A 26,330-nucleotide genomic window follows, 5' to 3' on the forward strand; every position below is an offset into this window, starting at 1 on the left:
AGCGGTGCGGTTTCATAGCTTACCAAAGTCGTACTAAAACATTTTGATAGATTTTTGAGCGCCGTGTGTAATGTTCAATATTTTCAATGGAATATTTAAAATGTTGGTGTTGTTTACTTGAGACATATTGCCGTCGTTTGCTCTTATGTTTGCCTGCCATCTACTAGTCACATTTATCATTACACAATGTATCAAATAAAATAGCTTTGAGGTGGGTAAGCTCAACCAAACGTATTGCTTACATTAGGCGCACCGGGTTATAAGGCGCACGTCGAGTTTTTAGGGGGAAAAAAATATTTTTTAGTGGGCCTTAAAGTCCGGAAAATACGGTAATACATTACATATTAATATTGCTATCGGGTCGTCATTCGGAACTATTTCAAATACAATTTTGAGATTAATTTAATTATTTGTAGAAATATGGCTGTGATAACAAAATGTAGGGAAAAAATATATATATGATTACGTTACCAAAAATGAAGCTCTGACAACAATTTTGCATTACTATCTTGATCTACTGGATCTCTTTAGGTATTGTATGATATACGATGCATGAAGTGCATGAGAATATAAAATAAAGATTAGTTCTGAGTAAGCTGAATAAATTCAACATAATTTTTACATTCAGCTTTGACTACCATAGCAAAGTTACTTCACTGTAAATATATACTTTTTATTTTTAACACAGTTTGTAAATTTTCTAAAATAAAATTTTTATTTTGGGTTTTTAGTCTATTTTTGTGTAAAAACTCTTAATTTAATACATTTTACATCAAAACGTGTGGAAAAAGTGAAGAGGTACTATTACGTACATTGTCGAACGTGACCAAAAGTGAGCATTATTATTTTTATAAAAAACATATTTTTGATGGCGTTATTGTAATCGGATTTCTTTAGATAATAACAATAATAATAATAATATTAGAAAAATATTAATAATTAATAATATCAATAAGGCTTTCATTGAGCCTAACTGATTCAAAAACTAACTAAAAGCAACTTTGCGTGCCACCGTAAAGTGGTTTCATATATGGCAATGTGTAGATATGATATTTTAATGAATAATTGTCTAAAACAACATTCAGTTTTTCTCTACGGAGTATTACGTGTTTGATTTTGATTGAATTAACTTTGGAATAAAGCTATTAAATAACAAAATGTATAAGAAAAAAATGACGGGTTAGAATTACATTCCCAGGCATGTTAAATGAATACCCCCCTGCGAGTGTCTATCAAAGCGCAGCATTATTATCATGGTAAAGGCTGAATTTTTTATCCTGCTGTTGCATTTTATGTAATTAAATTATGCTGTTGACATATTTATGATAACTCATTTTGTGGCCAATGAGTCTCAATAGGTTTTTTGTCAAAGGGAGAGACGCATTATACAAAGCCAAAGCCGTACAATACAAACTAGGAAATAAATCATACAAACTCTCCCTTTTTTGTATTATTTTGCTATGATTTCCATTAATTCAGGTCGGTAAAAGATGTGTGGGCACCTAACAATCATCAGTATTGATTAGTCTCAGGCAGCATGTGAAGCGTTTGTATCAGTTAATGTTTTAGTGTGTGATTGTATGCGTGTCTACGCCCACATGGCTGGTCATGTGTCACGCAACTAAGAAGCAAACCTGACACTGCATTTTGCGTGGTTGCAGGCCAGAAACTCAGGTGTTGGCATGGAATATTGTAACATCCATCCATCCATCCATCCATCCATCCATCCATCCATCCATCCATCCATCCATTTTCTACTGCTTATTCCCTTCGGGGTCGCGGGGGGTGCTGGAGCCTATCTCAGCTGCATTCGGGCGGAAGGCGGGGTACACCCTGGACAAGTCGTCACCTCATCACAGGTCCAACACAGATAGACAGACAACATTCACACTCACATTCACACACTAGGGCCAATTTAGTGTTGCCAATCAACCTAATCATACACACAATAAAACAACAACAACAACAACAACAACAACAAAAGTTAAGTAAGGCACCCATACCTCTGCCCTGGGGGAGGAGAAGAGGTCCGTCTTTGGTTTAACAGTCTTCCTAAAAGACAACAGAAAAATGACAATGAACTAAGATTACTACAATTATAGGTTAAAAAAAAATAAGCTAGGTGTATTGTGGGTTTTGTAGTTGTCAGGCAAAAACCAAACTGCACCGTCTCTTTAAAAAAATAGAAGCTTAAAAATTGAAAGACACTTAAAAGTCACTATAATCAGGTTAATATAGAGTTAACTGCATTTTGAAGCAATTAAGTGCAAAACAGAATGCACTACTTGGCTTCAACCAGCAGGGGCACTGTTGATGTAGGCTCAAACAGAGCAGTGTATAGAAAGAGTATGGACAACTAAACCACAGGGGCCATGTTGAACACCAAGGTAGTGTGCGGCTGAGGCCAGAAGCATGTAATTGCAGTCGTTCCGACATTGTTTTCCTGATGAAATACAACAAAATAATAAGTCTAAATATCAATCTAAACATACTCCAGCTCATAAAACTAAAATATTTCCTGCAATTTTTTTTCAAAGTATAATTTTGGGGAAATACGGCGATCGTAGTTGATGCCGGTGCAATGTACATCAGAAAACCCAGAACGACAAAGAAAAAACGTATTACCCTCATTTTGCCAAAATCCTCATTAGCTTTACGGAGAAGGTATGTCTGTGAACTCCAAAGTATTATTTGCAATCACCGTGCTATATACAGTATATACTGTAGTCATGGCTTCCTGATTTTACTAACACTATATTAACTTGAATACTGAATTAATTAACACCAATTTACAAACTATATACCTGTTTCCCTACTTCCACAATTTTCGAAAATTATTGGAAAAAAAGTATAAATAAGTTGTATACTTGTCGATACAGAGCCAAAATTTCAATATCGATGGCATTAATCAAGATAACGGAGGAGATTACTAACGCAACAGATGGTAAACAGTGTTCAGCGGCAGTGTTTATGGATCTAACAAAAGCATTTTGACACAATTAATCTTAATCAACAAATTAGAACTGTATGGCATCAGATGGCCGGCCTCAAAATGGATAAGTAGCTCCTTAACCAACAGGAAGCAATACGTGAAACTATGCGAACAAACGTCTGCAACTCTAAATATATCTCGTGGCGTACCCCAAAAATCAATACTGGTACCAAAACGGTTCAATCTTTATACAAACAACATTTGTCAAGTTACAAGAGACTTACAGTTAGTATTATTTGCAGATGACAAAACTGCTTTTCGTTCCAGAGAGAACACACAGACGCTAATACAAATAATGACAAAAAAATAAACAAATCAAAAAGATGGTTTGACAAAAACAGACTATTTTTGAATCTCAGTAAAACTAAAATAATGCTATTCTGTAGCAGTAGAAGAGGAAGTCAAACTTAAATACAAATTTGTAATGCATTTTAAATATTAAATAAACGTAAATAAAAGTCTGCTTACAGTGGAGCCAATCCGATAAAAGCACCAACAATACTCCATTTACATTTCGTGACTTGAATATTAACCAAGTATTAGTGATATTGTTATTATAAGCGCTAACGCAGAAAAACGATTTATAGCGGTGCTGTGATCACTAACTACCGTGTGTCCCTATGTTTACATCATCGAGTGGTCTGCTGCTTCCTCGCTTCCTTACTCCATGGAAGTGTATTCTAGATCAGGGGAGGACAAACTTTTTGGCTCAGGGGCCACATTGGCTTTTGAAATTTGACAGATGGGCCAGGCGAACACATGATGCATTTCAAAGCATATCATATCTTTTGGAACTAAGAGTAGCCTTCCCAAACATGGGCTATACATCTATTTTCAACAATATCAAATCAGAACCTTAAAGTAACACAAACATGGTATTACAGGGTTAACACTTACATTCTCTTTCAGTGGTAGCAGTGTTGTAGATCACCCAAAGTCTAGTGTCAGTTTTGCTGTGGAAATTCTCAAAACTGATTTTTGCCTAATTTTGTTCTATTTGTCGGGCCTTAGTTTTCCCATTACTGTTCTAGATCATAAATCATGTCCCTCAACTACCCCGTTTCTTCACGAGGTTTATGTATTCGAAAGTATGTCTATACAATTTATTGGTGTAATATAGATACTTGAATTTTAGTGTATGTATAACATTTATCACAAATTGAGTACAAATTTGCATGCTTTGAAAATACTATATATTTCAAATATATATACACAGTATTCGACTTTTAAATCAAACGATTTAAAAGTCCTGTCAGAAGAGTTAAAATGTTTGACGACATTACGGCTTATACTTGCAACACTACAGAAGTCTGTGTGAATAATAAAGGAATGCATGTGCGAGATGGGGAAGTAATGAGAGTCCATTTTTGCATTATTTCCTCTTGAGACAGTCCCCGCTTACCTCATGTTGCCCTGGTGAAACACAAAATGAGCTAAACAGATGGCCTTCAAGGGTAAGGCAAGGCAAGGCAAGGCAACTTTATTTGTATAGCGCTTTTCATACACAAGGCAGAATCAAAGTGCTTCACAGACAACAAAGTGAAATGAAAGAAAATAAAAGCAAAATTAAAATGCAGACAATAAAAATAAAAACAGTGCAGACGTTAAAAGTTAAAAGATTAAAAGATTAAAAGATTTAGCTGAAAGCTAAGGTGAACATAAAAGTCTTCAGTGTAGTTTTAAAAGTAGTCAGAGTTGGGGAAAGTCTGACATCTTCAGGAAGTTTATTCCAGCTATTTGTTGCATAGTGACTGAATGATGCTCTCCCTTGATTTGAGTTTACTCTTGGAACCGCTAACAGATTGGTCTCAGAAGATCTTAGTGATCTAGAGGGCTTATATAGTGGGAGCATATCAGTAATATACTTCGGCCCTAGACCATTTAGTGATTTATATGTAAGCAGGAGGATTTTGAAATCAATTCTCTGATGTACAGGGAGCCAATGTAAGGATTTAAGAATTGGTGTAATGTGCTCACATTTTTTGGTCTTTGTTAGAACTCTAGCAGCAGCGTTCTGAACAAGCTGTAGCTGCCTGACAGTTTTTTTGGGAAGACCTGCAAGGAGACCATTACAATAGTCTAGCCTACTGGTAATAAAGGCATGTACAAGTTTTTCAAAGTCTTGAGCTGACATGAGCCCTCTAAGTCTTGTTACATTTTTGAGGTGATAGTAGGCCGATTTTGTTACTGATTTGATGTGACTGTCGAAATGTAAATCAGAATCTAAAATAACCCCAAGATTTCTGGCTTTATTAGAGGTTTTCAGGGACAGTGATTGAAGGTGTTGGATGACTTTAAACCTTTCTTTTTTAGCACCAAAAACAATTATCTCAGTTTTATCTTCATTTAGTTGTAGGAAATGTTGGCACATCCAGTGTTTGACTTGCTCAATGCACTGGCACAGAAGATCTATGGGGCGATAGTCATTTGGTGATAGCGCTACATAGATTTGGGTGTCATCGGCATAGCAATGATGGTCAATGTTATTATTTTGCATGATTTGTCCTAGTGGGAGCATTTAGAAGTTAAATAAAGTTGGCCCCAAGATTGAACCATGGGGGACTCCACACGTTACGTTGGTTGGTTCTGATACAAAGTCACCAATGGAAACAAAATAGTTCCTATCTTGTAGATATGACTTGAACCAGCTTAAAACTGTGCCTGAGATCCCCACCCAGTTTTCCAACCTGTCCAAAAGTATTGAGTGGTCGACAGTGTCAAATGCAGCACTGAGGTCCAAAAGCATTAATACTGAAGTTTTGCCAGAGTCTGTGTTTAGACGGATGTCATTTATAACTTTAAGAAGGGCCGTCTCTGTGCTATGAAGAGGTCGAAATCCTGACTGGAAGTTGTTGTGGCAGCCAGTAGAAGCCAAGAAGTGATTTAGTTGTTGGAGGACAACTTTCTCAAATATAGGGTAGACATAAAAGAGGAACTTACATCTGATTGCCTCTGCAACTTATAAATAAACGGTTTTTAAATGGCATCAGTTTAAGGAACAAAAGCAGTCCGAGATGTTGCAAGATCGTATAGACGGTTGATTCTCAATCTGTGGTACGTGTGCCACTAGTGGTACGCAGGCTCCATCTAGTGGTACGCCAAAGAATCGCTTGATTGGGTTTTATTTTCCTATATTCAAACACAGTGTCACTGTACAAACTGTTTGTAATGTTACAATGGCCAAATATATTAAATACACTTGTTAAATAAAACCGCTGCCTTGTTTTTAATGAATATTTAGGCCCCCAACGCGACTGTATTTTAATGTTGATCATTATGGTGGTACTTGGAAAGCCAAGTGTTTTCTGAGCTGGTACAAAAAAAAATTTGATAACGACTGGTAAAGACTAGAGATGTCCGATAATGGCTTTTTTGCCGATATCCGATATTCCGATATTGTCCAACTCTTAATTACCGATTCCGATATCAACCGATACCGATATATACAGTCGTGGAATTAACACATTATTATGCCTAATTTTGTTGTGATGCCCCGCTGGATGCATTTAACAATGTAACAAGGTTTTCCAAAATAAATCAACTCAAGTTATGGAAAAAAATGCCAACATGGCACTGCCATATTTATTATTGAAGTCACAAAGTGCATTATTTTTTTTAACATGCCTCAAAATAGCAGCTTGGAATTTGGGACATGCTCTCCCTGAGAGAGCATGAGGAGGTTGAGGTGGGCATGGTTGTGGGGGGGGTTATCGGGGGCTGTATATTGTAGCGTCCCGGAGGAGTTAGTGCTGCAAGGGGTTCTGGGTATTTGTTCTGTTGTGTTTATGTTGTGTTACGGTGCGGATGTTCTCCCGAAATGTGTTTGTCATTCTTGTTTGGTGTGGGTTCACAGTGTGGCGCATATTTGTAACAGTGTTAAAGTTGTTTATACAGTCACCCTCAGTGTGACCTGTATGGCTGTTGACCAAGTATGCATGGCATTCACTTGTGTGTGTGAAAAGCCGTAGATATTATGTGATTGGACCGGCACGCAAAGGCAGTGCCTTTAAGGTTTATTGGCACTCTGTACTTCTCCCTACGTCCGTGTACACAGCGGCGTATTAAAAAGTAATCAATTTTACTTTTTTAAACCGATACCGATAATTCTGAAACCGATACCGATAATTTCCGATATTACATTTTAAAGCATTTTTTGGCCGATAATATCGGCAGTTCGATATTATCGGACATCCCTAGTAAAGACCAAACCAAAACACTAGTAGCACCGTCTGTAAATGCATCAAATGAGGAAACATATAGAGTACAGTAGATTTTATATAGTAGGGGCTACTGGAACTGTTTTAAACATTTGCCTCGTTACATCAGTTATCAATCCATCCGTTTATAAATGAATAGAGCATTGATCGGGAACATGAATCATCCATCCATCCATCTTCTTCTGCTTATCCAAAGTCAGGTCGCGGGGGCAGCAGCCTATGCAGGTTCATCCATTTATCTATTTATTTTGCATTTCTTATTCTACCGTATTTAGGGTAGGGACAATATAGCTACTAGAGCCAATCCCAGCTGATTTAGAGTGAAATGTTCATCAGTCAATTGTGAGGAGGTTTTGCTATGTAAACCACTGCAATACTTTAACCCTGGTTTAAATAATCAAAACGAATTGGAAATTTAAGCATTATTTCACTCAGGTTTTTTTAACATTGATAGTGTGTGGTTCACATAGCTGACTTTAATGAAATTGGCGTTTACACAATCGACCTGTGATAGTACATTAACTTTTCACGTCAAGTCAGGGGTATTCAGTGTTTTCCAGGTCAATGACAGCCAAACCCAAACTGTATATACTGTGTAAGATTGTGTTTTGAAAGGTAGCTTGTTATTGTGCAATATTAAAATTTTTAATTATACAGTATAATAATAATACCTGGGATTTATATAGCGCTTTTCTAAGTACCCAAAGTCGCTTTACATGTTAAAAACCCGTCATTCATTCACACCTGGTGGTGGTAAGCTACTTTCGTAGCCACAGCTGCCCTGGGGTAGACTGACGGAGTAAAGTATAGCGCCCATAATAGCTAACAGACAACTAGCGTGCTAATCACTGGCGGGCAACTACAGTGCTAATCGCTAGGTGTTAGCTTGCACACTAATTGATAGGCAGCAGCTAGCGCCGCTAATCGCATGGTGGCAACTAGGGCGGTTATTGCTCGCTATCTTAAATGCTAACATGAAAATAATATAGTTATTCGTTCATATTTTTATCTTAAACCTGCAAGGTACAGGGAGTACCTTGCAGGTGTTAATGTATTCGCAGACATTTCAATTTGTGAAAAAAATTGCTGGGTGAACATAAAAGAAAATATATCCCCCTACAGTAACTCTACGGACCCCTAGAGGCCACAGACTATTTGTTGAAGACATCTGCTCTAAATAGTCCGGATCAGACTCCAGCCTATTGGCTAATAGGCAAAAATGTGTTTAAAAAAAAAAAAAAAACCTTATAGTGGAAACCAGAAACACAGAAGTTTTCATATGATTTCAAATTTGATCATGTTATTCACAAAAAATATGTCTTTATAGTCTCATGAAAAAGATTTCAGCAAGCATCAAATGATTAACTGTGTATGCATTTTACTTTTTCTTTGTAGTAAAGTGAGCTGAAAGTCGGGCAGCACGGTGGAACACGGGTTAGTTAGTGCATGTGCCTCTTTCTGTGTGGAGTTTGCATGTTCTACCCGTGGTACTCTGGCTTCCTCCCACCTCCAAAGACATGCACCCGGGGATAGGTTGATTGGCAACACTAAATTGTCCCTAGTGTGTGAATGTGAGTGTGAATGTTGTCTGTCTATTTGTGTTGGCCCTGCGATGAGGTGGCAACTTGTCCAGGGTGTACCCCGCCTTCCGCCCGAATGCAGCTGAGATAGGCTCCAGCACCCCCCGTGACCCCGAAAGGAACAAGCGGTAGAAAATGGATGGATGGATGGAATTGAAAGTCTACAGTGCCATACACATCCTTGCATGTGATGATCAAAGTTGAATTATAATGTATTTAATTCAATTTCTTTATGTTTTGTTTGTTACAAAATGGTTAACTTCTTTTTATCCTTCGATAAGTGACGCGACTCAGGGTGGAGTTGTTTTTTGAGGTTTTAGGCTCTGGTATGTTCAGAATGATTAGTTCCTCCCCTGCTCCCCAAAAAATTGGTTTCTAAAGTACCGTATTTTCCGGACCATAGGGCACACCGGATTATAAAGCGCACTGCCGATGATCAGTCTATTTTTTATCTTTTTTCACATATGAGGCTCACCGGATTATAAGGCGCATTAAAGGAGTCATATTATTTTATTTTTTTTCTAAATGTAAAACACTTCCCTGTGGTCTACATAACATGTAACGGTGGTTCTCTGGTCAAAATGTAGCATAGGTTATGTTTTACAGATCATCTTCATGCCACTTTCTGACAGTCGCTTCCGGATGCGCTGTTTTGTGGGCGGTCTTATTTACGTGTCTCACCTTCGGCAGCGTCTTCTCCCCGTCATCTTTGTTGTAGCGGTGTACCGTGCAAGGACGGGAGTTGAAGAAGAGTCAAAAGATGGAGCTAACTGTTTTAATGACATTCAGACTTTACTTGAATCAATAACGGAGCAGCATCTCCTCATCCGGAAACAACAATGTGTCCCGTGAAAAACCGTCCGACCGGAACTCTAATAACTAAAGTTCCTTGGGTGGATAATATAAACTCACTACACCGGTATGTTTTAGCGCTTTCATGGCGAGTTTACTGACAGATTTAAGTAAGAACTTTACACTACTTTATATTTGAAATGGCAACAGCGCAGGATGAATGTCCCATAACAAGAAGATAGAGAAAAAGAAGAAGATTATCGACTACAGCGTCGTCACGGACTACAAAGACGGATGCGCGCAATTTTTCAGGATTCACACAGATCCCAAATACACATCAGCAGGTACCAGAAGGTAAAAAAAGTTGCTATTGCATAATATTGCAAAACAAAACGGCAGATAATATGTCTTACCTTTTACAGACACCATAATACTACTTGTATGTTTAATGCGCCGACAATCCTTCAAGCGGTGCGGCTTCATAGCTTACCAAAGTCGTACTAAAACATTTTGATAGATTTTTGAGCGCCGTGTGTAATGTTCTATATTTTCAATGGAACATTTAAAATGTTGGTGTTGTTGACTTGAGACCCATCATAGTTCAGTCTACACGTATCTCTTATGTTTGACTGCCATCTACTGGTCACACTAATCATTACACCATGTACTAAATAAAATAGCTTTGTGGTGGGTGTGCTCATCCAAAATGATTCCTTACATTAGGCGCACCGGTTTATAAGGCGCATTGTCGAGTTTTGAAGGGAAAGTAATTATTTTTAAGTGCGCCTTATAGTCCGGAAAATACGGTATATTTGAACACCCCTGATGTATACCAGTGGTGCTTACCTAACAAACAAGGTAACAAAGCAGGGCTTACACTCTGCGGGTAGGCGGGCGTAAACGCCTGAGAGCCCGAGGTTGCTGTTGGCTGTCCATCTCCGTCTGGTAGAAGAACATCCTGAGCTCCTCGTCCAGCAGCAACCACGTCGGCAGACCAAGCAGCCTCTGGAGGAGGGAAAAGGGAGCGATGATAAAGCCGTGGGGAATGGCGGAAAAGGAGGTGGTCAGCAGGGACAAGCGAGGTGGAAAGAAATGGCGAAGGCGAGTTAGAAGCACGTAGGTTGTGGCGAAAGCGAGGCAAGCGAGTGGGTGCAGGGCTGAGAAATGGTGGCGTGCTTTTTGGCTACGGCACAACACTGTTTTTGCACGCAACAAGTCAAAAGTCCTACAACTACACTGTCAGTCAGACAGTGATGTGGGCAACAGGAGCAGAGAAGAGAAGAAAAGAGGCGACGCCTACGTGAGCGGCAGTTTCATCTGCAAACTGCTGCTCAAATAAACGTCCAAGTCAGGGCTCCATCCACCTACAGCATCACTCAGCCCACTTAGGCTCCATATTGAAGCGAGCGCATCAAGACTTTGCTGTAGATAATTACCTTCATGTACGTGTTGAGCTCAGGGATTCTGCTCTCCGCAATCTCCCGCTTGTTGCCCATGAACACTTTGCCTGTGGACGCAGAAGAAGCACCTCAGCTCACATTCAGTGCCAGCTAATGCCCATGCAAAGGCAATCAAAACACCCTGGGAGTGTAATTTAAAATTTATTTTGGATGTTTTGGAGATGTACCCCTTTTCTACTGCATGGTACCCACACAGCTCCCAAGCAGGTGCGACTCGAAACTAGAAATGGATAGATTTCAAGCATCTTGAGTCAATATCATTTGATTATTTTATTATTTATTATATATTTTTGTCATTTCCAACCATGTATCCTCATATGTTACTTGTTGGTCGAGTAGATTCGTTTTTGTAACATATGAGGATACATGGTAGGAAATGACAAAAATATATAATAAATAACAAAATAACATACAAACGTGCATTTTTCTTGCTGCCTCAGTCTCCTCTTGGATAAAATGTACTTTCATTGTTGTTGTTTTATTAGTGTTTTTAGTTTCTACCGATTTTGTCATTGTAACATTTCAGGAAACATAGTTAAAAATGACCAAAATAAACCCATACGCTAACATTTTTTGCTGCCCTCAGTTTCCTCTTAGATAAAATGTTCTCCATCGTTGCTGTTTATTAGTGTTTCTCGTTCCGACTGAATTTGTCATTGTAACATTTGAGGATTTACAGCTACAAATAAAAAATAAATAAACCCAACTGCTAACATTTTTCTGCTGCATTGTTGTTTCTTAGTGGTTCTCTGCCTCACAAATTTTGTCACTGTAGCATTTAAGGAAACATGGCTGGAAATGACAAAAAATAAACACACATGCTTAAATTTTCTTGCTGCCCTCTAGTCTACTCTGCCCTAATTTGTATTGTTAGTTAGCACATATTTTTTCGACTGATTTTGTCATTGTGGCATTAGAAAATACATGGCAAGAAATGACTAAAATATACCCAAATTGTAACATATTTTGCTGCCCTCAGTCTCCTCTTGGATAAAATGTTCTCCATTGTTTTAGGAAGCATGTTTTAGGAAGTTATGACTGTTATAAAGTTTCACCACAAGGGGGCGATAAAGGTGCTGCAGTAGTCATGCAGTTGCGTCCTACCCAACACCCCTATCCACTACCAAAAATTTCAGGAAGATTCAAGCATGTGGAAGGAAGTTATGACTGTTATAATATTCCACCCCAAGGGCGCAATCAGGGCAGTTGCGTCCCACCCAACAAACACCCTGAACTACCATCAAAAAATTCTGAAAAATAGGAGCATGTGGAAGGAAGCTGTGATTGTTATAATTTTCCACTACAAATGTCACTGCATTCCTCTCAATAATCTGATCAACCATAAAACATTTCTGGAGAAACATAACATGTGGAAGGAAGATATAATGTTATAATTTTCCTCCACTAGACGGCAATATTGGCGCCATTGCAGTGATGCGGTTGCATCTCACTCAATATTCTAACTCACCATTAAACACATTTCAAAGATGGAAGCATGTGGAAGGAAGTTACGTCTTGTATAATTTTCCACCACAAAGGGGCGATATTGGCGCTAATGCAGTGACGCGGTTACATCCTACCCGATACTCCGACCCACCATCAAAACTTTTAGAAGCATGTTTAAGGAGGTTATGAATGTTATAGTTTTCCACCACAAGGGGGCGATAATGGCGCCCCAGTTGTCGTACAGTTACGTCCCACCCAACACCTCGAACCACCATCAAAACATTCAGGAAGATAGGAGCATGTGGAAGGAAGTTATGACTGTTATAATTTTCCACTACAAGGGGGCGATGTTGGCACCACTGAAGTGATGCAGTTGCATCCCACCCATTACTGTGATTCACTGTCCAAAATTTTGGGAAGATCGGAACATATAAAAGGAAGTTATGACTATTATAATTTTTCACCACAAGGGGGCGATAGTAGTGTGGATATCAACATCTCGGCATGATCGGACCCTCACGTTGAAGCTTCATGTCAGTTTGGAGGAAGATCCGATTAGCTGAAGTGAAGTACAGTTTGATGTTTTATGGCGAGGTGCAGTTTTCGCCACCAGGCTCCACCCACTATGAATAGCTATGTTTAGGTACTGACCCATAGACCACTTCAGATTGACATATTCATAATGTGTATCAAATAGGATCAAGATCTTACTTAATTAATCTTAATTAATATTTAATTTATTATCGCCCATCAGTTTAGTATCCGTGTCAAATCCTCTGATGTGATGTAATGACATTCTGATTGGGGGTGGCGTGGAGCATTATTCGCCGCCAGGCTGCGCCCACTACGAATAGGTAAGAATATGTACCGATAAGAATATGCACTCCAGGGTGTCTTCATCATCATTTCTACCAAAAAGATCAAGATTTTAATTTGTGGAGCCGAGTCAATATTAACATTTCGTGTTTTGTGGCGAACCATCGGAGGAAAGTTTGGCACTATGCCACATCCACATCTTATGGCGTAGGCAAATTTTGTTCACAATTCATCATCACCTCTATGTGTAGTACCTGTATAATTTTAACTGCGACTCGTTTGGTCAAAGTCCCCAGGAGGAGTTGGTTAAAATATGGCCCCTTGTTTAGTTGAAAAATGGCAGACAAAAACCATTATGGCTGCTTTCCTGTTTGTTTTCAGGTATGGGTACCTAAAACTTTTATGTGCGTCCCGTCATGATAGACGTCTTGTGCAATTTTCATGTTGATATGTGATACTGGTAGGAGGGGTAATTTTTTTCTAATTTAAAAAATGTCATTTTCGATCCCCGAAAATATAAAATGTATATATACAAAATATTGGGACTTTTCGTGCATGGTAAAGCCTCATAAAGGACTCCAAACATATAGAAGTAAAAAACAGCAATTTGAATAGGGCCCTTGCGGTGCTCTGCATCGCCCTTGTGGGGCTTGCGCAGCTGTCCTCAGTTTCCTCTTGGTTAACGTTTTCTCAATTGTTGTCTGTTAGCTTTCCTCTTTCCGACTGACTTTTGTCATTGTAGTATTTAAAGATACAAAGCTAGAGTTGAAAAATAGACATGCCAATCTCAGCTGTAGCTGTGCCTTATCCCTCGGCACTGCAGTACTCTACAGCAGGGGTGCCCACACTTTTTCTGCAGGCGAGCTACTTTTCAATTGACCAAGTCGAGGGGATCTACCTCATTCATATACTGTATATCATTTATATTTATTTATTTATGAAAGAGACGTTTTTGTTAACAAGTTAAAGGTAATGATAATACAAGCATGTTTAACACATACAGATTCCTTTCTTTCATGAAGACAAGAACATAAGTTGGTGTATTACCTGATTCTGATGACTTGCATTGATTGGAATCAGACAGTGGTGATGATAACGTCCACATTTTCAAATGGAGAGAAAAAAATACCACATGAAAGTGGTTGGCTTTTGGCATCTTATTTGTCCAGCTTCCATACTCGTTTTTACACACTTTACAAGAAATATATTGACGGCAAACTCTGTGTCTTGCTAGCTTGTGCACGCCAGCTTTCTGGGACTCTTGTTTTGTTAGCGCGGGCAGGATGAAGCAGCGCTTTTATTGTGAAGATAGGAACTGTGCAGTCGGTCTTTAGAGTTTTGACGGCAGGTACGGCATGAGAGTCTGTTGAAATAAAAACTGTTTCTCAACTAATTTTTTCTTATTAATCTCACAAGACACTCGAGTGCCGTGAATGTCAATAAAGTGACGTATTGGTGAAGATTGATGAGCGCTCATTTTTAGGTCTATTTTTTTATTTTTATCCCTGGCTGCAGGCACTGACACATCCTCCGCGATCGACCGGTAGCTCGCGATCGACGTAATGGGCACCCCTGCTCTAGAGTCTTCACTTTGCTGCAGCTGCCAATTGCCTAGGTGCCCTCAGTCCTGGATGAAATGTGTCTTTTAAAAAGAGTAGAAAGAGTAGTACAAGAAAGAGAAAATTTGCATTCCATTGTTTTTGCTCATTTTTCTCGATCCGAGGGATACGTTCAATGCGGTGTGGTTTTGGCAGTTTTTCCTACGTACTATTACAAAGTGGGGAAAAAAACGTAGAGCTACACCACCGTTCAAAAGTTTGGGGTCACATTGAAATGTCCTTATTTTTGAAGGTAAAGCACTGTACTTTTCAATGAAGATAACTTTAAACTAGTCTTAACTTTAAAGAAATACACTCTATACATTGCTAATGTGGTAAATGACCATTCTAGCTGCAAATGTCTGGTTTTTGGTGCAATATCTACATAGGTGTATAGAGGCCCATTTCCAGAAACTATCACTCCAGTGTTCTAATGGTACAATGTGTTTGCTCATTGGCTCAGAAGGCTAATTGATGATTAGAAAACCCTTGTGCAATCATGTTCACACATCTGAAAACAGTTTAGCTCGTTACGGAAGCTACAAAACTGACCTTCCTTTGAGCAGATTGAGTTTCTGGAGCATCACATTTGTGGGGTCAATTAAACGCTCAAAATGGCCAGAAAAAGAGAACTTTCATCTGAAACTCGACAGTCTATTCTTGTTTTTAGAAGTGAAGGCTATTCCACAAAATTGTTTGGGTGACCCCAAACTTTTGAACGGTAGTGTACATTTAAAGGTGCCATATGTAGTCATGTGGTCAGAAATGGTACTGCAGTCATGGTCAAAATGCTGTAGTCCCCTCCCACTCTCCCTGACTGAGGTTGCCAGATACGCAGCCAAACCTGAATCCAAGGAACTTCAAATGGCAATTGACGAGTCCTACGCTGTAGGTTTCTGTTGTTTATGCTTCTTGCAAGATGGTTTACTAAGTAATTATATCACATTTTACTAATGTCGATTACCCAAATGTATTTGTAAGGTTACGCAGCAATATTTTCGTCGGGAGTCAGGACAGATTGTTGGCATTACTCTGCTAAAATGTCTAGTTAGACCGCACGGACCACCATCGAAATAATTATATATAATAATATATAATATATTATATATCGCATAGGCCCACTTTGATGGCACGCCAAGGCCAACAGTAAAATTACCGCCACATTTCACTCAGCATAACTCCATGTTGCATCCAACCTCCACTGAATTATCTTCCATGTACGCACATCACCATCTTTCAGTGCAGAGTGTGATTCTATGAGCCAACTCACGTTACGCATAAATCATATAGCCTACTACCATGTCAATACACAAAGTAGAAAATCATTAAATGTAATGCATTATATTGTGCCAAGTAAATACCACCCCATATGTGCCTAATGCACATACTGTACCAGAAACCGCAATTAACCGCCAAGAACGAAATAGGCACTGACACCACCCATATCCACATTGGTTTTATTTGTCAAAAATATATTTTGCCCTGTCAGTTGGATTACACATCGACATACAGGCTAACGGGCATATATTTCCCCCGTAAGCCTATATGCCGATGTGTCATTGACCGGGCGAGCATGCTAAGCATTGCACTAGGAGCTGAGCACCAACTCAACCAAGCATTTGTTGCACAAACATACTAGCTTTGTTAGAAAAAAAAGATCATAGACTGTATTGAACAATATAATTTACATACCAAATGTCCATTTCCATTTATTACAAGTAATAAGAAAACGTAAATGCTTTACTTACCTATCAAAGATGAAATTAGCAAGTTTGGCGTCAAATGAAAAAATCTTCTCCACCTTTAATCGTCTCCATCTTTCAAAGCCATCCCAGATACAAATCCTCACTTTGTTCCTGGATTTGTCATGAATAAATTGAGAATCGTAACGACGCCTTTTAGATTTACTAAGGTCTGACATGTTTAGTAACTTTACCAGTGGCAGTAGCTCGACAAAGAGGGCGGTGAATAACTGGCAACCTGGATGTGACACACTCACGGACTTTATAATTGGTCAAACGGTGGAGGGCTGGGCATCGAAATGAAAACAATAACAATATTTCGGGGCTGTAAATCTAATTTGGAAATGAGCATATCCCGGCTGAACTACCATTATCAGTTGCAAAGGTATTCGAAAAGAATATGATTTATTAATGCCTTTTGACATATCAGGGCCATTTAATGATGACTTGACATGAAGTGATTACATATGGCACCTTTAAGTCATTTGTCTGATGTGTAATGTGACAACTGCACAGTGCAAAGAATAGGACAAATCTTGACCTCTGTAGATGACCATGATGTATCTGTAACTAAACTAGCCACCCCACTCACACCCAAGTGGGACTTTACGAGTGCGAGTTGCCACATCAAACACACAAAAGGACAGATGGATAGTCGCCAAAAATTGTACTCAGGTAAGAATAGTATTATACTTAAGAGTAATATGACTCATGTAAAAGTAAAAAGTAGTCATCCAAATAATTACTTCATTAAGAGTAAGTATTCAGCAAAAAAATAAAAATACTCAATTACTGAGTATCGGGTGAGTAACTTCTGATTGATGTAGTCAATATGTTTTAATGGTACTTGCACCTCAACCGTAATTGGTGTGGGTGTGTGCGTCTGTGTGTGTTACAGAGAGACACTGCCACAGCGTGTACTACAAAAAGATGCATATGTTATAGTCACATATGACGTTATATAACAGGGTTAATGTTACCAAATGCGCAGCTTAAACAGGAAAAATTATATAAAATGTTGATGTAGACTTTGGAGGTTTTTTAGAGCGCTTTATAGGTGGAATTACCCCATTGGCTCCATTGTTAATTGACTTTTGCTAGCATTTATTTACGAGTTACAATGCATTAAAAAAAATGTGTACTTGTCGTACATAAGGATTGTAATGATAGGAAAAATTCCAAACTAGTGCAATTCTCCTTCAAAGGGGTGCTTTGAGGAACACCTCAGTTATGTAAATCACAACTTCCGGTTGGGCGTGCAACTTCTGGTGGGTGGGCTAAGCAAAGAGCTATTCCTCAAATTTTTTTTGTCATGATTCAATTTCTACAAGTTTCTGTATGCTTTTATGTTTACATGTACCTTATTTGGTCAACCATTCTTTTCAGTGTCCAGAAAGAATGAGGCGTCGCTCTCAAAATGAGTCCACAATTTGAAGCCATATAACGCAGCTGTGAAATCCAATTTAGCAGAGTCCCAATGACCCTTGGCACAACTCTCAATTATTATTCCTCTTGCTCTCGTTTACTCCAAACCAATAACTAACTCATAAACAAAATATTCACTCATGTTAATTTAATCAAATTGTCCCCTTGCTCCACACATTGTATTAATGCATTAGCACATGAAAAGATATGATAATATTATATGATGTTATTCAAGAAAACGACTTGATTTACAGTGTGCTCCCGCATGTCTTTTATTCCCTTGCAGGCTCCAATTCTGTCTCCAGTTGCTTCCCTCTCCATTTTGATGAGCACTGGTGCCGCAATTAAACCCATCAGCTCCAACATTATCCGGCACATTCCAGCGTGGCAAATGCTAAATCAAAAGTTTGCATGGAACTTTCTCGTATTCGTTCAGCAAGAGGAAATGCTAATGACATGCTAATATAGTCAATGTCAGAGAACAGGAGCTCCACGATTTGAGTAGATAGAATCCACTCAAAAAAGAAAATGCATAAAATGTGGAAAATCCCAAAAGCTGTTTTTTTTAATACGGGGAAGCAAAAATCAATATGTACACGCAATTGTGGGCTGAGATAATGAAAATGAGTCATGTTGCATATAAACCCACGGTGGTGAATAAACCACCAGCAATGTTTAAAATAGCGTTATAATCATGTTTGAACTGCAACACCTTATAATATTCAAATCATTGTGTATGAAAGAGCCTCGATAGGAGGCTTAGCAATTAAATGGAGAGGTGTTAATCGGAGCATTTACGGATTGTAATTAGTCACCAGCTTCACTAATACCACTGATCTTAGAAGGGATGCTAAAGCTAGAAGACTTAACTCATGTTGATATTATTGTAAAGTAGATGAAAATCAAAGCAAAATAACGACCTTTAGGAAGTCAATTACGTCATCTTCCGCCAAAATTATCAGGCTAATCAGTGTTGCCAAGACCGCTTATTAAAAGCGAATTTGGGCTTGTTTTTTTTCTAAAGGGCTAGTTTTTTTTCTACAGTCGCTTACAAATTTCGTAAGTCGCGGGTTGCCAAACTTTTTACATTTTATACTAACACAAATGAAATTGCATGTTATAAAGGTTTTGTTTTTTTAGTTTGTGAGGTAAACATGAAATAATTGTATATATATATATACATACATACATACATACATACATACATACATACATATATATATATATATATATATATATATATATATATATATATATATATGCATATATATATATATATATATACACGTGTATATGTATATATATGTATATATACACTACCGTTCAAAAGTTTGGGGTCACCCAAACAATTTTGTGGAATATCCTTCATTTCTAAGAACAAGAATAGACTGTCGCGTTTCAGATGAAAGTTCTGTTTTTCTGGCCATTTTGAGCGTTTAATTGACCCCACAAATGTGATGCTCCAAAAACTCAATCTGCTCAAAGGAAGGTCAGTTTTGTAGCTTCTGTAACGAGCTAAACTGTTTTCAGATGTGTGAACATGATTGCACAAGGGTTTTCTAATCATCAATTAGCCTTCTGAGCCAATGAGCAAACACATTGTACCATTAGAACACTGGAGTGATAGTTGCTGGAAATGGGCCTCTATACACCTATGTAGATATTGCACCAAAAATCAGACATTTGCAGCTAGAATAGTCATTTACCACATTAGCAATGTATAGAGTGTACTTCTTTAAAGTTAAGACTAGTTTAAAGTTATCTTCATTGAAAAATAAGGACATTTCAATGTGACCCCAAACATTTTAACGGTAGTGTATATATACGTATATGTATGTATGTGTGTATATATATATATATATATATATATATATATATATATATATATATATATATATATATATATATATATATATATATATATATATATATATATATATATATATATATATATATATATATATATATATATATATATACTGTATGTATGTATGTATGTAGTATACAGTATATATAGTTTAATGGGAGAAACAAAGAAAAAAAAAGAAAGAGAACTAAAGAGCACTAAAGTAATACATCATCAAGCTAATACCAAAAAGCCCAACGATACAAGTTAATGAGCTAAATTCATTTAAAGTACATAACTTGTCACACATCAATCCGTGCTGTTGATCATCTTGGTTAACTTATTGGATGTACGGCAACAAACAATAAATGACAACCTACAAAACCCTCTGCATGAATTCATCATGTGATGCAAAGAGTTAATTGTTTTTGTTGACTGTGTTTGCTGCCTAATTGAAACATATAATATAGACTACACCTTTTGCTAGACACTTTTTTACAGTCCAGGTCCATTTGTGTAACTTATTAATTTGCACCAGTTAAAGTACTATCGTTTTAACTCTAACGTTATACAGCCTAAAGTGCTTCATACAGTAGGAACCTCTTAAATAGCTGATAGTGCAAGGGTTATGTAAACATGCGCCTAAAACCATAATTAAAGAGACACAAATGCTCAATACACAACAATAATTAAAATCTTGAAGGCTATAATCAACAATCAAAGAAGATCATGTTATGAATGATGAATACAAGTTAATAGAATAGAGATGATGGCAATAATCAATCAATCAATTAATCAAAGTGTATTTATATAGCCCTTAATCACGAGTGTCTCAAAGGGCTGCAGAAGCCACAACGACATCCTCGGCTCAGATCCCACATCAATCACATCAATAATCAAAGATGCTAATAGCAGACAAATGTATTATCATTGTTATCAATAGTATTATCAGTTATGGCTCTATATTCCTGAACAATATTTATAGTACTATGAGTATGCCCTATTTAAAATACTACTAAACAATAGGTATTGTCAATGAGCTAAACACATTTGTAGGGCTACAGGTACTCTGTGGGGTACAAATGTGTACTTCGTATCACCTACTACATTTTTGGTACTATAAAGATATACACTGTAAAGAAAAATGGCTGTAAAAACTACGGCAAGTAATTGTTAAACAGCAACAGTAAAACACAGTGGAATTAAAAATAGTTAATCTCAGTAGTGAATGCAGTGGATTCCTGCAACCCAAGAAACAGTAGATAACCTAAATTATTATGGTTGTAATACGCAGAAAACACATGACTTTACTGTGCAAATAAGGAAAAATTGTACAATACAAAATACTGTAATGTCACAAGCAATTTCCAGAATTATACATAAATTAAAGATTTAGTAGATTGTACATTTCAATTTACAGCATATTTTAATTGTTTTAGAGGTTTGTGTTAACGCAGTAGCTTAGTTACCTTTTGGTTAACAACATGTTTTCTTGTATTTTTGTGGCAAGTGGTTTCAGACACTGAGGTGTTATGTCTCTGTGTTTCATTGTAAATTGCGTCGAAATGTGTTGGAACTGGTTGCAAGCAGCTATTTAGCAGATACCGGGCATTTAAGGCTTATTTTTGATAGCTCACTTGAAGAGAAACATTGCGGAAGTTGTCCTGTGAAAGGTTGTACAAATACTTTCAAGTCGAAATCCTCACGTACCGCTCACATGTATCAGAAACACAGGTTTTTTGCAGATACTAGTATTGGTGACTGGGCAGCATGGTGGGTGGTGGTTAACGCTCGTGGCTGACAGTGAGAAAGTTTTGGTCTCGATTCCCGGGGTGGTGGTCTTTCTGTGTGGAGTTTGTATGTTCTCCCCAGGACTGTGTAGGTTCTCTTCGAGTACTCCGGCCTCCTCCCACCTCCAAACACATGCACGTGGGGATAGGTTGACTGGCAACACTAAACTTGGCAGCAACTTGATTTACGGTGAATTTCTGGAAACCACAGCTACCAGTATTTTATAGGTTTTTATATACAGTATTTTATAGCTGTCTATAGGTTTTTTGAAAACAGGCTAACAATATATCAGTTTTTTTCATAGTAATTTACCGTAAGCAAAAACAGTTAACTGTAAAATTAACGGATTCAACATCAACAATACCGTAATGTCCTATACATCGTGACTGTATTTTTTACAAGGAATTCCTGGCAACTACAGCGACCTGTGTTTTACCGTAAATTGTGCGGATATTTTTGGCAGTCTACTTATGAACTCTTTTGAGAAGAATTTGTCTATTTTTGAGGGTGTCATTATATGTGTACAATATGCAAAATGCACTCTTTTCTTTTGACCAAGTTATTTATCGTATTTTGCGGACTATAAGGCAGACTTAAAATCTTTTTTTTTTCCTCAAAACTCGACAGTGCGCCTTATAACCCGGTGCACCTAATGTAAAGAATAAGTTTGGTTAAGCTTACCCACCTCAAAGCAATTTTATTTGGTACATGGTGTAATGATAAGTGTGACCAGTAGATGGCAGTCAAACATAAGAGATAAACGTAGGCTGCACCGTTTGATGTGCTTCAACATACGAGTATTATTATGGTGTGTGTATAAGGTAAGACATATTATCTGGTGTTTTGTTTCACAATATTATGCAAAAGCAACATTTCTTGCCTTCTGGTACCTGCTGATCTGTATTTGGGATCTGCATAAATCCTGAAAAATTGCGTGTGTCCGCCTTTGTAGTCCGTGCAACACCGTTGTCGATAAGCTTCTTCATTTTCTCTATCGTCTTGTTGTCTCCGCTGTTGCCATTTCTAATATAAATTAGTATAAAGTTCTTACTTATATCTGTCAGTAAACTCGCCATGAAAGCGCTAAAACATACCGGTGTAGTGAGTTTATATTATTCAACCAAGGAACTTTAGTTATTATAGGTTCCGGTCGGACGTTTTTTCACGGGACACGGGTGTTGTTTCTGGATGAGGAGATGTTGCTCCGTTATTGATTTAAGTAAAGTCTGAATGTCATTAAAACAGTGAGCTCCATCTTTTGACAATTCTTCCACTCCCGTCCTTGCACTCTACACCGCTACAACAAAGATAACGGAGAGAAGACGCTGCCAAAGGTGAGCCACGTAAATAAGACCGCTCACAAAACGGCGCATCCGGAAGCGACTGTCAGAAAGCGGCTTGAAGATGATCTGAAAAACATAATCTATGCAACATTTTGACTAAAGAACCACAATTACATGTTATGTAGACCACAAGGAAGTGTTTTCAATTTAGAAAAAAATGATATTAATATAACTCCTTTAATGCGCCCTATAATCCAGTGCGCCTTATATATGTAAAGATTAAATATAGATCATTCATTGGCGGTGCTCCTTATAATCCGGTGCGCCCTATTGTTTGGGAAAATACGGTACTTAAAGGCCTACTGAAACCCACTACTACCGACCACGCAGTCTGATAGTTTATATATCAATGATGAAATCTTAACATTGCAACACATGCCGATACGGCCGGGTTAACTTATAAAGTGCAATTTTAAATTTCCCGCTAAACTTCCGGTTGAAAACGTCTTTGGATGATGACGTATGCGCGTGACGTAACCGGTGAAACAGAAGTATCGGTACCCCATTGAAAACAATACAAAATAGCTCTGTTTTCATCTCATAATTCCACAGTATTCTGGACATCTGTGTTGGTGAATCTTTTGCAATTTGTTTAATGAACAATGGAGACTGCAAAGAAGAAAGTTGTAGGTGGGATCGGTGTATTAGCGGCGGACTACAGCAACACAACCAGGAAGACTTTGACTCGGATAGCAGACGCGCTAGCCGACGCTAGCCACCGACCGCACGGATGATCGTGGTGAAGTCCTTCATCCTTCCGTCGATCGCTGGAACACAGGTGAGCAGGGGTGTTGATGAGCAGATGAGGGCTGGCTGGCGTAGGTGGAGCGCTAATGTTTTTATCATAGCTCTGTGAGGTCCCGTTACTAAGTTAGCTTCAATGGTGTCATTAGCAACAGCATTTTTAAGCTTCGCCAAGCGGGAAAGCATTAACCGTGTATTTACATGTTCATGGTTTAATAGTATTGTTGATTTTCTGTCTATCCTTCCAGTCAGGGGTTTATGTATTTTGTTTCTATCTGCATTTGAGCCCGAGGCTATCACGTTAGCTCCGTAGCTAATTTAGCTTCAATGGCGTCATTAGCAACAGCATTTTTAAGCTTCGCCAGGCTGGAAAGCATTAACCGTGTATTTACATGTCCCTGGTTTAATAGTATTGTTGATCTTCTGTCTATCCTTCCAGTCAGGGATTTATCTATTTTGTTTCTATATGCAGTTAAGCACGATGCTATCACGTTAGCTCCGTAGCTAAAGTGTTTCGTCGATGTATTGTCGTGGAGATAAAAGTCACTGTGAATGTCCATTTGGCGTTCTCGACTCTCATTTTCAAGAGGATATAGTATCCGAGGTGGTTTAAAATACAAATCTGTGATCCACAATAGAAAAAGGAGAGAGTGTGGAATCCAATGAGCCAGCTTGTACCTAAGTTACGGTCAGAGCGAAAAAAGATATGTCTTGCACTGCATTCTAGTCCTTCACTCTAACGTTCCTCATCCACGAATCTTTCATCCTCGCTCAAATTAATGGGGTAATCGGTCGCTTTCTCGGTCTGAATCGCTCTAGCTGCATTGGAAACAATAGGAAAATGTGAGGAGCCTGTCAACTGACTACGTCACGCTACTTTCGGTAGGGGCAAGGCTTTTTTTTATCAGATACCAAAAGTTGCGATTTTTATCGTCGTTGTTCTCTACTAAATCCATCCATCCATCCATTTCCTACCGCTTATTCCCTTCGGGGTTGCATCCTTTCAGCAAAAATATGGCAATATCGCGTAATGATCAAGTATGACACATAGAATGGATCTGCTATCCCCGTTTAAATAAAAAAAATCATTTCAGTAGGCCTTTAAAAAGGTTATTCAACATTTTTATTTTGTGCTTAGTATCATTTTGCTGTTTCTTCTTAAAATATTTATATATTTACCTCATGTTTTCCATTAAGCGGACTCTGTTTTACACAAAAGTGGTGGGATGCCTGTCGGGCTTGTTTCCATAGAGATGGGTGGTGGTTTCTCTCATGTGATCTGGCAACGTTGAAGCTAATTCCATGAAAACAACATGGTGAAAGCTAGCACTAGCAAATGCTCCCTCACCCTTTCCTTGGAGCGAGTGATCTCATGAGGTCAATGGCTCCTCCTACCAGTTTTGAGTGAAGTGAAGTGAAGTGAATTATATTTATATAGCGCTTTTCTCTAGTGACTCAAAGCGCTTTACATAGTGAAACCCAATATCTAAGTTACATTTTTAAACCAGTGTGGGTGGCACTGGGAGCAGGTGGGTAAAGTGTCTTGCCCAAGGACACAACGGTAGTGACTAGGATGGCGGAAGCAGGGATCGAACCTGGAGCCCTCAAGTTGCTGGCACGGTCGCTCTACCAACCGAGCTATACCGCTTAATTGAAATAACCGCCACCTTTCACAATAGAAACAAAACAGAATGTTTTGAATTAAGCCACCAAGTCAGGGAAGTTGTCTGGGTTTCGAGCAAAACCATCCATCAGTTATTACATGAACAACATGGTTTAGACATGCTGGGGAATTACCACATGTGGTGTTTCCGTTACAGCAATAGCTCGTCTCCAGTCAGAGCCAGAATCATCCTCGGTTTAAACAATCATGAAACATGTTCAACGGTACTTCGAGCTCCCATGGTGTAATCAACCGTCACACCGGCGTTTCTAGCAGGTGGGTCTTGTCTCCAGCAGCCCGCAATCAAACGCCAAATTGCTTCCTGAGCAACTTCATGCAAAAACATCTAACTTTTTGATGCTTACCCGGAAGCGTGGGGAGCACGCAGGAATTGGGTGAAGGTCTGTCAGGGTCCTCCGGTGAGTACCTGGACTCAAGGATCTGGTGTAAGCTGAAGAACTCTCGGTAGCGCCGGTAGATCAGATACTTGCTGCCTCCTTTGGTCTTCACCTCAATAACAAACCTCTGTTGACAGAAGACATTTAGTTTTACAGCCAAATGTTAGCATTTACTATTGAAAAGAAGAACTTACAAAATAGTCAATGAAGCCCTTCTTCTCCTCGACATCCGCAATGGTAGCACTAATTGGGACGTTATTAGGCAGCTGGTCGAAGTCACTGCGTGGAGAATAGTTGTCACACATTTTTCATCACAAAACAATAGTTTGACACCAGAAGAAAAACCCAAAAATTCAAATGTCGCAAAATTCATTTGTAATTAAACATTTTTGCAACAGTACCTTTGGTGTGCCATCTGTGATAAAATAACATATGTTTGTGACATGTCAAAGCAAAGCGAGACCTAATAAAAATCAT

The 26,330-nt window shown here is 38.4% G+C and overlaps 2 protein-coding genes across 2 annotated transcripts in view; one reads left to right on the forward strand and one right to left on the reverse strand.

Moving 5' to 3' along the window:
* ncf4 (neutrophil cytosolic factor 4) overlaps positions 1-26,330 on the reverse strand; it is a 54,070-nt gene that overhangs the window by 24,610 nt on the left and 3,130 nt on the right. Inside the window, exons 2-6 of the mRNA XM_062026849.1 lie at positions 26,048-26,132; positions 25,821-25,980; positions 11,018-11,088; positions 10,459-10,586; positions 2,004-2,052 (exon numbers count right to left, since the gene is read on the reverse strand). Coding sequence (XP_061882833.1) covers positions 2,004-2,052; positions 10,459-10,586; positions 11,018-11,088; positions 25,821-25,980; positions 26,048-26,132 — 493 coding nt within the window. The remainder of the gene's footprint in view (positions 1-2,003; positions 2,053-10,458; positions 10,587-11,017; positions 11,089-25,820; positions 25,981-26,047; positions 26,133-26,330) is intronic.
* Positions 1-26,330, forward strand: part of pvalb7 (parvalbumin 7) — a 52,952-nt gene that overhangs the window by 10,901 nt on the left and 15,721 nt on the right. The gene's annotated exons all lie outside the window — the stretch shown is intronic.

The sequence above is a fragment of the Entelurus aequoreus genome, linkage group LG18, assembly GCF_033978785.1.
Source record: "Entelurus aequoreus isolate RoL-2023_Sb linkage group LG18, RoL_Eaeq_v1.1, whole genome shotgun sequence".
NCBI lineage: Eukaryota > Metazoa > Chordata > Actinopteri > Syngnathiformes > Syngnathidae > Entelurus > Entelurus aequoreus.